General features: G+C 52.0%; 1 protein-coding gene across 1 annotated transcript in view; it reads right to left on the reverse strand.

The window, feature by feature from the left end:
* The window catches only part of ROCK1 (Rho associated coiled-coil containing protein kinase 1), a 2273505-nt gene that overhangs the window by 270363 nt on the left and 1988085 nt on the right, over positions 1-15057 (reverse strand). The window contains exon 29 of the mRNA XM_086965620.1: positions 2889-2977. Within this exon, the coding sequence (XP_086821746.1) occupies positions 2889-2977 (89 nt within the window). The remainder of the gene's footprint in view (positions 1-2888; positions 2978-15057) is intronic.

Raw genomic sequence — 15057 nt, forward strand, 5'->3', positions numbered from 1 at the left:
AGGGGCTGGTAAGGGACTAGGTCCTGCCCATGGGTGGGACCAGGAAGGGGGGGGGGTTACACCCCTCTCCCATGCCGGACTTTCCCCAGCTCAGGGGCTGGTGTGCCCCTGGAACCTGTTCAAACTGGCAGATGCACAGTGAGCACCGGGGTGCCACTTGCAGTCACCTTCCTATTCAGCCCTGCCTACCTAGGATACACAAAACCCTGTCTGGGATGGTGCTAGCACCGCCCCTGAGAGGAAACCCTTTGTCCAAGCTCTCCTCGCTGGAAGGACTCCCAGCAGCAGGAGGTCAGACTTGTGTCTGTGGTGGCAGCACCCATTTTGTGATGCTGAGGCTCGAGTTACCTTTAACCGGGGTTCACAGTTACACACATGTCGTGTCCCTCTAGAAGGGTGGAATGCTAACCCCGTCGCCAGAATTGGCGAGGGATTAGTATTCCAATTCGTATGACACCTTACTCGACATGTTTTGATAAAGCGATACCAAAGATAGCAAATAACCGCGAGGATTATAATGCACTTAAGAGTATATGGTACGCGTTATCATAGAACAGCTATTAGGACTTGGTTCCGCAAGCTGCAGACAGGCTCAGCTCACATAATTCCAAGCACTCTGCCTTCAGGATTGTTAAGGCCTGCCATAGGAGTGACTGATAGGAATACATGTTTCTATTTTAGGGTTAGATATAGGTATACTATATCTACAGCAAAGGGTGATTACACCACTTTGCCCCAGCTGTCATGCAGCCAGTTGTGTCAGATTTAGATGGCCAGCCAGGGGTGGCATAATACATGCTGCAGCCCCTGGTAGGCCCTGGGTACACCTATGCCCTGAGTTACAGGGTCTGATAAGGTGGCCCAGTACCAATTAGATATGTACCTAAGGTACATGGAATCCATTTTAGAGAGAGAGCAGTAGGCCTGGGGCCCTGAATAGCAGGGTCCCAGGTCAACTAAGTCGAAAAACCAGCAAAACACCAGGCAAAAAGTTGGGGGTAACCATAGTCAGGTATCTACCCTCCTACAGTGCTAGCACCTCCCAAGGCAGGAAACCCTTTGTACAGGCCTCCCTCGCTGGAAGGACTTCCAGCAGCAGGAGGTCAGACTTGTGTCTGAGGTGGTAGCATCCATTTTGTGATGCTGAGGCTCGAGTTAACTTTAACCAGGGTTCACAGTTACATACATGTCGTGTCCCTTTAAAAGGGTGGAATGCTAACCCCGTCGCCAGAATTGGCGAGGGGGTAGTATTCCAATTCGTATGACACCTTACTCGACATGTTTTGATAATGCTATGCCAAAGTTAGCAATAACAGCGAGGATTATAATGCACTTAAGAATATATGGTATAGTGTGACCATGGAACCAGCTAAAGGACTTGGTTCCGAAAGCTGCAGACAGGCTCAGATCATGCCAGAGCACTATCTCACATAATTCCAAGCACTCTGCCTCCAGGATTGTTAAGGCCTGCCATAGGAGTGACTTATAGGAGAATATGTGTCCATTTTAGGGTTTAGAGATATAGGTATACTATATCTTAAGCAAAGGGTGATTACACCACCTTGCCCCAGCTGATTGATCAGCCAGTTGTGTCAGATTTGGATGGCCAGCCAGGGGTGGCATAATACATGCTGCAGCCCCTGGTAGGCCTTGGGTTCACTTATGCCCTGGTTACCTATGGTTCACTATACAAGGACTTACAAGAGTGACCCAATACCAATTGGTAAATGCACCTAAAGTACATAGATGTCAATTTAGAGAGAGAACAGCTAGGCTGTGGGTCTGATTAGCAGGCCCACAGCCAGGGAAAGTCGTAAACCAGTGAAGCAAAAAGCAAAACTCTGGGGTGACCATAGGATTGCAGACCCTACTCTCCTACAGTGCTTATATGCGACTGTCACTTTCAGGGTGGAATGAGATTGTGGTGGAGCCGCACAATGCCACCATCGGCACACATGAGTACTGCTTTTATGTTTCTGGATCCAGTTTGACACCTAGGGAATATTCTAAAGGTCAGGAATCTAAGTTTAGAAGTATCCGTCAGAAGCTGTCATTAGGCCAGACCATAAAAACAAAACAAAAACACAGTTGAAAACTTAGCTCTTAAATGGGCATCATGCTTACGTTTCTTTGGTACTGTCTAGCTGCTCCTCTCTCTGCATTATTTGCATGGATGGCTAGAGCCATGCAAATAATGCAATGATCTTGCCAAAAAACGATGGTGCAGATAGTTTTTATAGTGTGTAGATCTAGCTAGTGTGCAGCAAATCACTATGCAAGTGGCAACATTTCGATGACTTCTGAGTAGGATTAGGTAACATCAGGATTATTATTATGTGGAAGAGGAAGAGTTTAAGTGTTAGGCTTAAAGCTTGAGGACCTAGTAATGACCTAGAGATAGCTGTTAATGACTGAAAAATGCTGCTTGATGAGGGATATTTCACTCTTTACTGAAATTCAGATGGTTCATGAGTTATTTAGCATGCCTGACCGATAAGGAAGCTGCGGGAAGCAGTATTGATTACAGTAAGCGTTCACAAATTGATAAATCACTCATTGTCTTGATGACCAGAAGGTCAAAATCTACATACTCATGTCTATGACCTGGCATTCACAAACATACTCTTATGTGAGGACATATGCTAGCTGAAAGCTACCTTACGCCTTATAGCAGTGAAAAAAATGTTTCGCCAAATGATGCTCACTTGTAAATATCAAAAACATATGACAAAACAGGTAGCAAACCTTAAAATTAACAGAGTATTCTACAAATCACTGCTCTAGGAAATGAGGAAAGCTAAAACATCCAGTTAGGAAGCTATCTTTGATAAATACCAAAACTTCAATTCTCAGCATAGGCATTGTGATTCAGAAATAGTACTACTTACTCTATGTCAAGTACCATAGAAGGATTTGACTGTTCCTTCTCCTGCTCATCGTTATAGAATAAAATCTTTTTACTGCTAACCACAACATACTGGAAGAGAAAAGTTAAAACATGTTAGATTCAAACAAGGTATAGACCCACATAATCCTTGATCTTCAACAAGAATAAGATATACCTGTTCAGCAAATGCATAACAATTATTGCTTGTTTTATTAGCACAGTTCTGATAACAGAATGAACGATAAAGGTTTTAGCATTGATAGATCATTATTTTATTTTCAAGAACATTTTACCCATTGGACAGGAATGCAAACTGCATCTTCAAACCCATTTAATGTTGAAGTGTGCAACACACAAGCAACCCAGCGTGTGGCTATACTGACTTGTGGCATGCAAACACTGCATGGTCCTTCAGATCCCAGATGTTAATTCTGGTTGCACAAAGTTCACAGAGCCAACCTGTAAACTTTGGCAATGAGAAAGGAACTTCTAATAGAATATAGTAAACAACAAGGGGGACAATGAGGGCTTGGTAAAGGTCCACCGTACTTGTCCTGGGTAGAACTAGGAGACAAAAGAAGTACGTGTTCCTGGGTGGCAAGTTGGCCACCTGGTGAGTACTCAGAGTGGTGGTGAGGTGGGGAATACCACCTTTCGGAACTAGGACCCTCACACACCCAGCAAGCTAGGTGTCATGCTTCATCATATGGGTCTGCACCTCATCGAGCCGGTGCTGCAATGCTCGACGGGCAATCAGAAAGGAGCTCTTTATCGTAGATCTTTTGTTCCCTGCCTATAGGTGTCGTGGGTGTGAGGGGCCTGGTAAGATGTAGATGTGGTGTGTGGGTTAAAACAGGTAAGGGAATCCTCTATAATTATTTTTATTCTAAAATAAAGTGAAAGGTAAAAACTTTTTAAGTACAGCTGGAACCGGTGTTAGTTTCTGACGTGGGCTGCTTTAATTTCTGCAAATCAAAATATATTCGATCACCTTGCGTCAAAACTGTACTTTTTCATCAACTCTAATAGCTTGAGGCACAGGCAATAAGGTGAAGAGCAGCAAACTAGCCTTGGCCTAAATGGGGATCACTATAATCAGTTTCAGATTTCAAGGGTGCTATTGACTTCTTCCTTGCTGTACTTTAAGTTCTAGAGTCCTCAAATTCTTTCCTCGACCCAGGACTAGATGCTGCACTCGGACTCGAGACCCCTCCTAAGAAGGCAAATGCACCAACCAATGTTCTTGAAAAAAGAACATGGAACCTTTCTGGAGGTAACACCCCTGCCATTTAAGAACAGTGTTTCAAGTTTAATGAAAGCCATTCTAAAATGGTTTGCTTTTGGACTGTGGTTCCCAACGTACTGCAGTGAAACACAACAAAGATATTGTCATTGATCCAATGGGACAGAATTCTGTCTGTATGATGCCCAGGGGGGCCTCCTAGAACCTGGTTTGTGCAATCTTACCTCCTTTTTAGATGAAGTGGGGAAAGAAATTAGTTAACAAAATCACCTGAGAAAGGTGAAATTCAGTAGCAATCTGTATATGGAGGAAGGCTTTACTTGAATAACCACTTTGCCCATTGCAAATGAAGATGAACGTCTTTAAGTTTATTTATTAGTTTGGCACCAGCTTTAGCCACTCGAAATGTTACATTCCTTAAAAAAAGAAAAAAGTCAAAAAGCTGGCTCGCACAGGCTCAAACAAAGGACCTATTAGATATGCAAGTTTAGACCCCATTTTGTAATGAATGAAAGGACCTGGGGGGACTTACTCTTAAGCCCTTTTAAAAACAAAGCAACCTTTGCAACTTGAATAATGAACCATGATCCAGTAAAAAAATGAACACTAAAGGACAAGTTACTTATCTGGTAGAGACATAATCTAGCGCCAGATTCCATATCTCTGAATATTCCAGGCATCAGGCTAGATCTGGAAACTTTTGGTCGAGCAATACCCTTGTGCACCGGTAGGTGGCGTCTGTTGGCTCCGTGTGGCGTCGTCCACACCAGAAATGACATCTGTGTCACCTATATAGGTGCCACCTCGGCGCACTGATCTCAGGTACTTTACAAGACTTTCCACGCCAGGAGTACAGAGCAGCGAAGTGCACCGACAGTGGTGTGTTTACATCTAGGACCCTGAAATGGATCAGCCCTGACCCTAAAAACCTGTCCGCAGTGTGGGAAGGATGAGCGGATCAGTAAGGAGTGTGCGGCTAGATTATGTCTCTACCAGATAAGGCGTTACAGAAGGTAAGTAACTTGTCCATCTGATAGAGACATCCAGCTGCAGATTTCTTACCTAAGTAATACCATCCCCGAAGGAGGGAGGGCAGACAAGTTTAGACCAGGAAGTCCTGCTAGACAGAGTGGCCAAAAAGGCCCCCTCTGTGGACTGGACAGCAGTAGTGTTTAGTGAATATGTGTGCAGTGATGCCAACGTTGCTGCCAGACAAATGTCAAGGACTGGAACACACGTTGCAATGCTGTGGTTGCAGCCTTAGCTATGGTGGAATGAGCACTTAAGCATTCAGGGGGCTGTTTCTTGGCCAGGGCATTGCAAATTTTTGATGAAGAGGATGATATCACAAGAGTCCTCTTCCACACCACACAATATTTCTTTGATCCAACGTATCCCACGAAGAGTTGGTCATCCACCCAGAACTCTTTAGTGTGGTGAAGGCAGAAAGACCATGCACTTTTTGGGTCCAGACAGTGGAGTTACTCCTCCTCTTTAGAGGGGTGCAAGGTGACTGATTGCCCCATGTGAATGGTGTTACAACTTTCGGTAAGAAAGAGGCCCTAGTATGAAGCACCAACTTATCAGGAAAGGAGGTCAGGTACGGAGGCTTGGATGACAGAGCCTGCAAATTCGCCTACACGCCTGGCAGAAGTTAATGCCACTGAAAACACTGTTTTAATCGAAAGGGGGTAGTTGTGCAGAGGTTCAAACACAGCACATATCAGGAGGGTGAGAACCAAATTAAGGTCCCACTGAGGCATGATGAATGGGGCAGGTGGGAACATATGCACAAGTCCCTCAAGAAACCGGTTTACAATAGGGAATTTAAATAAAAAGGGTTGATCTGGCAGCCTCAAGAAGGCGGACAAGGCCGAAAGGTGCCCTTTGAGAGTGCCCAGAGCAGAGCACTGCTGGGCAAGGGTCAAACTAAAGAGAAGGACCTGACAGAGTGAAGCAGAAAGAGGAGCAATAGACCATTCTGTACAATATTTTACAAATTTAGGGAGGCGTACACAGCCTTGGTAGAGGGACGTCTGGCTGCCAAATTCACATCACAGACTTTGGGAGGACTGAATACTGTCAACTGACGCCGCTCAATCTACACGCAAGAAGGCATAGAGTGGACACGTTCCGGTGGAGGGCCCTCCCCTGATGCTGCGACAGAAGATCCTCCCAAAGGGGCAGCCTGATGGAGGATCGATGTTCAATTGGAGAAGCTCCGGATATCAGACTCTCCTTGCCCAGTCCGGAGACACAAGAATGACTAGGCCCCGGTCGCTCCTGATCTTCTTGAGCGCTCTAAACAGGAGTGGTATTGGTGGAAAGGCGTACAGGAGGCCTGAGCTCCACTCGAGATGAAAAGCATCTGAGCAAGTGGAGCCTTGGAAACACCAGCGCGTAGAACTGCTGACACTGCGCGTTATCAGCGGAGGCAAAACTAACCCAGGCTCTCCCCAACTCTGAAAGAGACCTTGCGCCACCTCCGGATGCAGACGCCAGGTATCTTCATGTGCGTTTGCCCGCTCTGGCGTTCAGAGAACTAACCAGGTTTTGAACCAACAGGGATATGTCCTGCTATTCCAGCTAAGTTCAGAGATGAAGGGCCTCTTGACAAAGGGTCCACAAACCCACCCGCCGTGTTTCTTGCAGTACCACATGACGGTGGTGTTGACTGTGAACAGAACACTTGTACTGTGAGAAGTTGGCCTGATATATAGTGCTCACTATTCTAGTGATTACTTTGTATCATACCAAACGACCCTTATTGATGATTGGTTGTAAGTCAACCTTATAGACCAGCTATCCTAGTAGCATGGACAAGAGCAGTCTTTAGGCTAAACTCTAGAGGGCGTGTTAAGCCAGCTATTATACCATCACATATACCCCTTGAACACCAAGTGAAAGGACACCACACAAGTTATGAAAATAAAAGGATATTTATTTATAACAAGTCAACCCTGAACTCTTTATGAGTCAGGGAGCTAAGCACACAACAAAACTCTTACGAAAATACTTTAAGTTGCACAATTTACACAAATGCCCGAGGGGCACGAAAAACCATATACTACAAAAGTGGAATGCGAAATACTAGCAGGTAAGTAACAAGATCCAGAGGCTTCAGGATCGTTAGGACTACACTACTGAACCTTCAGGTTAGGAGCAGGAGGCCTAGGGAGATCGGGTGCAGAGTGTGCACTCTCACGCGGGATGCGGGACTAAGTCTATGGATGCTAGATTTCGTAAAGTTACAGTTATCGGACAAATCCGACTAGTTAGGCTGAAAACGCAAAAGGATCTGGACACTTAGATAGTGAACCTATGTTGGAGCACCGAAATGTTCAGGTTACCTAGCCCAGGGGCTGCGGCTGCATAGGGTTCAAAAGACGTCGGGAATCCTCGTTACAGTCTATGGAGCCTGAAAGAAGTTGCTGGCAGGCGACCAGTGATGAAGTTCGATGTGATCCAAGCCTGGATCGGTGATGGAGACAACCTGAAAGCAGAGGGGACTCAGTTCTTAATCACTAGCCAGTGATTAGGTGGGCACCAGGATGGCACCGGATGAAGTCACCTCGACCAGGTGAGTGGGCGACGCTGGGCTCTGCAGTCTCTCGGACCAGGAGGCGTTGTCGGCGACCAGGATGGAGGTGCGAGCTGTCCCACGAAGGTGTCTGCTGTCGGCGATGCTGGACCTAGGATTGGGGCAACAAACCTTGGCAAAGGCAAGCCCACGCGGTGGACTCAAGATGGCGTCTGGAGTAGACCAGGAGGGTCCGGGGTGCTCCTCTGTTGGAGGGGAGCAAGGGCCAGTCTGGAGCAACCAGACCAGCGGTGTAATCGTTGTGGTTCCTCGTCAGGAGGGCTACTAGCCAGCAGGCAAGTGACCGGACAACGCGGTGAGCAGCAAAGAGCAGAAGGGCCCCACGCAGATCTCGTGGATGCTGGGGGGCTGGACTTCAGTGCTGGAGCTGCTCAGGGTTAGGGCTTCTCAAACCCCAAAGCACTCACTTGAGGATCCCTCGGCGGTAGTGTTGGATAAGCGTCGTGCAGTTTTGAAGATGGCCAGTCCCTTCAGGTCTCGTCACACCCACGAATCTCAGCTGGGCTGATGATGTAGGTAGAGGTCAGAGGTGCCAGGGAATCCGGGTCTCGTCGAGCTGGGCAGTCTTGATCCGGAGGATGGACTTACAGCAAACCGCAAGCGCTTTGATGGTGCACGCTGATGCAGGGTGGCTACTCCTTAGCCACAAGGGAGAGTCTTCAGAAATGTTCAAGAGTTCCTTTCGTGGAAAGTAGTTCAAGATTCAAGATTATCTAATTTGGGAAGGGGGCCCGCTCCTACCTTTATACTAAAGAAAGGGTCTGGCACGCGACTAGGTCCTGCCCATGGGTGGGACCAGGAGGGGGGTGGTTACACCCCTCTCCCTTGTCCGGACTTTCCCCAACTCAGGGGCTGGTGTGCCCCTGGAACTGGTTCAAGCCGGCATATGCACAGTGAGCACCGGGGTGCCACTTGCAGCCACCTTCCTCTCAGCCCTGCCTACCTGGGATACACAAAACCCTGTCTGGGATGGTGCTAGCACCGCCCCTGACAGGAAACCCTTTGTCCAACCTCTCCTCGCTGGAAGGACTCCCAGCAGCAGGAGGTCAGACTTGTGTCTGTGGTGGCAGCATCCATTTTGTGGAGCTGAGGCTGTATTAAGCTTTAACCGGGGTTCACAGTTACATACATGTCGATTGACAAAATCTAGCCATACACCGTTCGAAACCTTAGTACTAATGAACAAGTTACTTACCTTCGGTAACGATATATCTGTAAGAAACATTAGTTAGTGTTAGATTCCTTACCTTAGAATATCCCCAGGCGTCAGTCTGGATCCGGAAACTTTTGCGTAGCAGTACCCCTGCGCGTCGGTAGGCGTCGTCTGCAGGCGTCCCCTGCGGCTCCGCGTCCGTCGTCGGCGTCGTGCGCCGTGATGACGTCGCTGGAGTATATAGACGCCGCCTCCGCGCGCTGGCGTCAGTTCTTTGCACACAGCATTTCCGCGCCAGGAGACGCAGAGCCATGAGAGAACCAACACTGGTGCCATGTAAAACTAGGGCCCTGAAAGGGATGTCCTTAACCCTAGGTATCAGTTCGCAGAACGGGGAGGATGGGTGGGATCGGTAAGGAATCTAACACTAACTAATGTTTCTTACAGATATATCGTTACCGAAGGTAAGTAACTTGTTCATCTGAAAGAAACACGTTAGTGTTAGATTCCTTACCTTAGAATACATACCCCAGCAATACCAACCCCGGTGGTGGGTCTGCGAACCAATACAACTACACCAGAAAGTCCTGGAGGACAGAACGGCCAAAGAAGCCATCCCTCCGGACTTGACTGTCCAGGCAGTAGTGCCTCGCAAAGGTGTGCAGCGAGGCCCACGTAGCCGCTTGGCAAATGTCCTGCAAGGGGACTCCCCGGCCCAGGGCAGTGGTAGCCGCCGTGGCCCGAGTGGAATGGGCCCTCAGCCCAACAGGAGGCTCCTTCCGAGCCAAAGAGTAGCACGCTTTGATGCAGAGGACGACCCATCGAGAGATGGTTCGTTTACAGACCGCCCGTCCCTTCTTCGCACCCACGTAGCCAACAAACAGTTGGTCATCCACCCGGAACTGGCGTGTGCGATCCATGTAAAATGAAAGCGCACGTTTTGGGTCCAGACGATGGAGCCGCTCTTCATCCTTTGAAGGATGCGGAGGCGGGAAGAAGGAAGGGAGGGTGATGGACTGCCCGATGTGAAAGGCCGAAACAACCTTGGGCAGGAAAGAAGGTCTAGTCCTCAGAACCACCTTATCAGGATGAATGGACAGGAAAGGAGGTTGGACAGAAAGAGCCTGGAGCTCACTCACCCTCCTGGCAGAGGTGATGGCAACCAGGAAAGCCGTCTTTAAAGTCAGGAGACGGAGAGGACAAGAATGAAGGGGCTCAAAGGGAGCACACATTAGAAAGGTCAGAACCAGGTTCAAATCCCACCGAGGCATCACAAACGGAACAGGTGGAAACATGTGAGTGATGCCTTTCAAGAATCGAGTTACAATCGGGGATTTGAACAAAGAAGGCTGATCAGGAAGCCTTAAAAAGGCTGAAAGGGCAGAAAGGTAGCCCTTGATAGTGCCCAGAGCAGAGCCCTGCTGGGCAAGAGAAAGAAGAAACAGAAGAACCTCCGAAAGAGGGGCAGAAAGAGGATCCACAGCCTTTGCTGTGCACCATGCCACAAATCTGTTCCACCGACAGGCGTATACCGACTTAGTGGAGGGACGCCTGGCTGCCAGAATAACATCACAGACTTCAGGAGGCAAGTCAAATGGCCTCAACTGCCGCCGCTCAATCTCCAAGCATGGAGGTGGAGACTGGACAGGTTCGGGTGGAGGACCGTCCCCTGCTGCTGCGACAGAAGGTCCTCCTGAAGGGGCAGGCGGATCGGGGGACCGACTGACATGCTGAGTAGCTCGGGATACCAGTATCTTCGAGCCCAGTCCGGAGCCACAAGGATAACTTGGGCCCGGTCGCGCCTGATCTTCTTCAGCACTCTGGGCAGAAGTGGTATAGGCGGAAAGGCGTATAACAGACCGCAACTCCACTCGCGCCGAAAGGCGTCGCCGTGCGAGTGCCGTCTTGGAAACTCCAACGCGCAGAACTGATGACATTGCGCGTTCTCTTCGGTGGCGAATAGATCTAACCAAGGCTCTCCCCATCGCAGAAAGATGCCTTGCGCCACGTCCGAGTTCAGACGCCATTCGTGATCCATCGAGCACAGACGGCTGAGTTCGTCCGCCCTGGCGTTCAGAGAACCTGCCAGGTGTTGAACCGTCAGAGTCACGTCCTGACGTTCCAGCCATTGCCAGAGGCGCAGAGCCTCCTGGCAAAGGGTCCACGACCCCACACCGCCCTGTTTGTTGCAGTACCACATGGCGGTGGTGTTGTCGGTGAACACCTGCACCACACTCCCGTTGACAAAGGGGAGGAATGCCTTCAGTGCCAGACGAATCGCCCGCAGCTCCAACAGGTTGATATGGAGCCGGGACTCCGCCGGAGACCAGATGCCTCTGATCTCTGCCTCTCCCAAGTGGCCACCCCAGCCCTGGAGGGACGCGTCCGTCACGACAACGTGCTCCGGTTGGGGAAGGGAGAGGGACTTGCCCCTGACCCAATCGCGGTCCGTAAGCCACCACTGCAGTTGTCTCGCAGTGCCCTCCGAGATCAAGACGTGGTCGGACAAGTTGCCCTGATGCTGGGCCCACTGAAACTTCAGGTCCCACTGCAGAGCCCGCATCCGCCACCGAGCGTGATGCACCAGAAGGATGCAGGAAGCCATCAGTCCCAGCAGCCGCAGCGTCAACCTGACCGAAACCCGGGATAGCGGCTGAAAGATGGGAATCAAAGCCTGAATATCCCGAACCCGCCGTTCCGGAGGATAAACCCGAAACTGCGCCGAGTCCAGAACCGCTCCGATGAAAAGGAGCTTTTGAGAGGGACACAGGTGTGATTTCGGCACATTGATGGAGAACCCCAGGTCGTGCAAGAGGTCTGTCGTCATCTGAAGGTGGTGGACGACTGTCTGGGGCGAGCCCGCCTTCAACAACCAGTCGTCTAGGTAGGGGAAGACTGAAACCCCCAACCTGCGCAGATGGGCTGCGACCACCGCCATCACCTTTGTGAACACCCGTGGGGCGCTGGTAAGGCCGAAGGGAAGCACGATAAACCGAAAATGCTCCTGGCCTACCGTGAACCGCAGGTAACGCCGGTGGGCCGGCAGGACGGGGATGTGAAAATAGGCGTCCTGCAAGTCCAACGCTACCATCCAGTCTTGTGGGTCTAGGGCAGCCAAGACCTGAGCTAACGTCAACATCTTGAACTTCTCCTTCCGGAGGAAGCCGTTGACGTTCCTTAGATCCAAGATAGGACGTAGGCCCCCCTTGTCCTTCTTGGGCACCAGAAAGTAGTGGGAATAACAACCACGTCCTACTTCTGGCCCAGGAACGCGCTCGATGGCCCCCTTGGCCAAGAGGGCCGTAACTTCCTCCTGCAGAAGTGTCAAGTGGTCCCCCGACACACGGTGGTTCTGCGGTGGCATGGCTGGAGGAGAGGTCTCGAAGGGGAGGGAGTAGCCCCTTCGGACGATTTGCAGCACCCACCTGTCCGAAGTGATCGTGCGCCAGTGAGCGTGGTGATGGCGAACCCTGCCACCCACTGGCGTCACATGGGGCCGAAAGCACGGACTAGGAGGATTTTGGGGTAGATGCTGCGGGGGAAGGTGTGGTCTGACCCCGCCATTGTCCCCGACCGCCGCCACGGCGGTTTCCACGGCCGCCACCGCGTTGAAAGGATTGTTGCGGCGCGTGGCTGGCAGCACGTGTGGGGGCGCCCCTTCCTTGGCCACGAAAGGGACGAAACGAACCCGTTTGCTGACGCTGGGTCGAGAGACCCAAGGACTTGGCCGTGACCCTGGAGTCCTTGAAGCGTTCCAGCGCGTGGTCCGCCTTGTCACCGAAGAGGTGACAGCCATCGAACGGCATGTCCATCAGTGTATTTTGGACGTCTGCCGAAAAATTGGCGGATCTCAACCAGGCGTGGCGACGAATCGCCACTGTCGTTGACATAGCTCTGCCCAGCGAGTCGGTCGTATCAAGACCACACCGTATCGAATATTTCGCTGCATCTCGGCCCTCAGCCACAGCCTGACCGAGTTTTGCCCGCACCTCCATGGGGCATTCTGGCAGCAGTTCCGCGACCGTATCCCACACAGAGTGGGTGTAGCGGCCCAAGAGGCAGGCGGTGTTGCAAGACCGCAGGCCCAAACTAATGGACGAGAAGACCTTTTTGCCAAATTGGTCATACCTCTTGGATTCCCGGTCGGGCGGGGCCGACGGGAATGCGGACTGGGAGGTCGAGGCCTGGATCACCAGACTCTCAGGAGTGGGGTGGGTAGACAGGAACTTGGGGTCGTCCGGACAAGGACGGTGGCGCCTGGCCACGTTCCGATCAACAGGCGGACCTGAAGCGGGCCTGGACCAAGTGCCCAACAGAACGTCTGACAAGGCTTCATTAAACGGCAGCAGTGGCTCCTGTGGGCATGACTGCGGTCTGAAGACCTCGGTGAGGATGTTAGGCCTCACGGCCGCGACGGGGAGCTCAAGGTGTAAGGCCTTGGCAGCCCTCATCAGCACCACAGAATATGCAGCTCCCTCCACCGATGCCACGGTAGGAGGAGAGATCAAACCAGGGTTAGGAGAGTCGTCCAGACCACTGGCATCCCCCAAGTCACCTGTCCAGTCCGGGTCATACTGGCACTCGCGTGACAGAGGGTCCTCGGACCCCTCCCAACCTTCACCGAACTCTTCATCACCTCCGTATTCGGAGTCAACGATGTAGACCGGCTCCTCGGGGTTCATGGGGCCCATCGGCGCCGGGACCGGCGTCGAGCGACGCCCGTCCGGCGCCGCGTCCGGCGTCGGGGAAGGTAAGGGGACGGCGCCGCCCGGAGCCGGCGCCGGAACCCCGGAGCCGGCCGGAGCCGGCACCGGAGAACCGGCGTCGCGCGGGGGCGGCGTCGGGGGTAACCCCGATGGCAACGGCGCCGGTGAGGCCGGAAGACCAGCCGGCGCCGATCCCGAAGGCCCTTGCGGCGCCGGGGTCGGAGCCGTCGGCGGCGCCGGGGCCGGAGCACCCGACGGCGCCGAGGCAGGGACACCCGAACCGCCATGACCCCCAGACGGTAGCACTGGGCCCGAAGGCACCGTAGGCCCCGTCGGAGAACCGAGCGCCCTCATGGCCATGAGGAACGCCTCGATCTCCTCAGGCGTCGCACCATGCCCAGGGACCGGAGGGTATGAGGCAGGCCGCGCCGGCGACTCTCGCGGAGCCGCGGGGTTGGGGTCACCCGAGCCCCCGGCCGCATCGCGCGAGCGTCGGGGGGAGTCGGGGGTACGATGACGACGCCCCGACTTCTTATGCTTCCTACCTGACGAGCCTGACGAGTGGTGTCGACTTCCGGAACGCTCGGCGCGGCTCCGCGATCGTTCCCTCGAACGCTCTCTCGACCTCCGGCCGGACCGGGACCGCTCCCGGTCCCGACGTGGGGCCGACACCCGGAGCTCCAGTAGCTTGCGGGACCGCTCCCGCCTAGCCTTGTTGGTGAGGGCCCGGCAGTCGACGCAGGAGTCCACGTCGTGGTCGGGGCCCAGACACCGGAGACAGAGGCGGTGATGGTCTGTGACCGACATCGTGCGCTCACAGTCATCACAGTGCTTGAACCCAGGCATCCTATCAGGCACAAGTGAGTAATTAACTTCGAAAAACTTGGTCAAAGACCGGAGTACTGCTCTTCAGATCTGCGTCCACTGGCGCGGAAAAAAGAAGAACTGACGTCAGCGCGCGGAGGCGGCGTCTATATACTCCAGCGACGTCATCACGGCGCACGACGCCGACGACGGACGCGGAGCCGCAGGGGACGCCTGCAGACGACGCCTACCGACGCGCAGGGGTACTGCTACGCAAAAGTTTCCGGATCCAGACTGACGCCTGGGGATATTCTAAGGTAAGGAATCTAACACTAACGTGTTTCTTTCAGATACCATTTATGTTCCATGAGAGTATTTTTAGATCCCCTGGTGCATGTCTGGTCAATATCACATTTAAAGGAAGTGGCTCTGGGATATTTGCTCCTACGTCCATCTGTCGGTCCCCACCAATTGTTACATCATTACTGCCTGGGTGCACTAATTGATGGTCGATTATATTATTACCATTAACAGAGCATACAGGTGTATACAAGTTTTTTAGAACTTCAGTCTCAACATTAGTATCACCCCTTGTAAATGGCTGCTTTTGTACAGTGGAGGCATTCCGTATATCCAGGGCACAATTCCCCACCTCATGCATAT

Source organism: Lissotriton vulgaris, chromosome 4_1 (genome assembly GCF_964263255.1).
Source record: "Lissotriton vulgaris chromosome 4_1, aLisVul1.2, whole genome shotgun sequence".
Classification (NCBI taxonomy): domain Eukaryota; kingdom Metazoa; phylum Chordata; class Amphibia; order Caudata; family Salamandridae; genus Lissotriton; species Lissotriton vulgaris.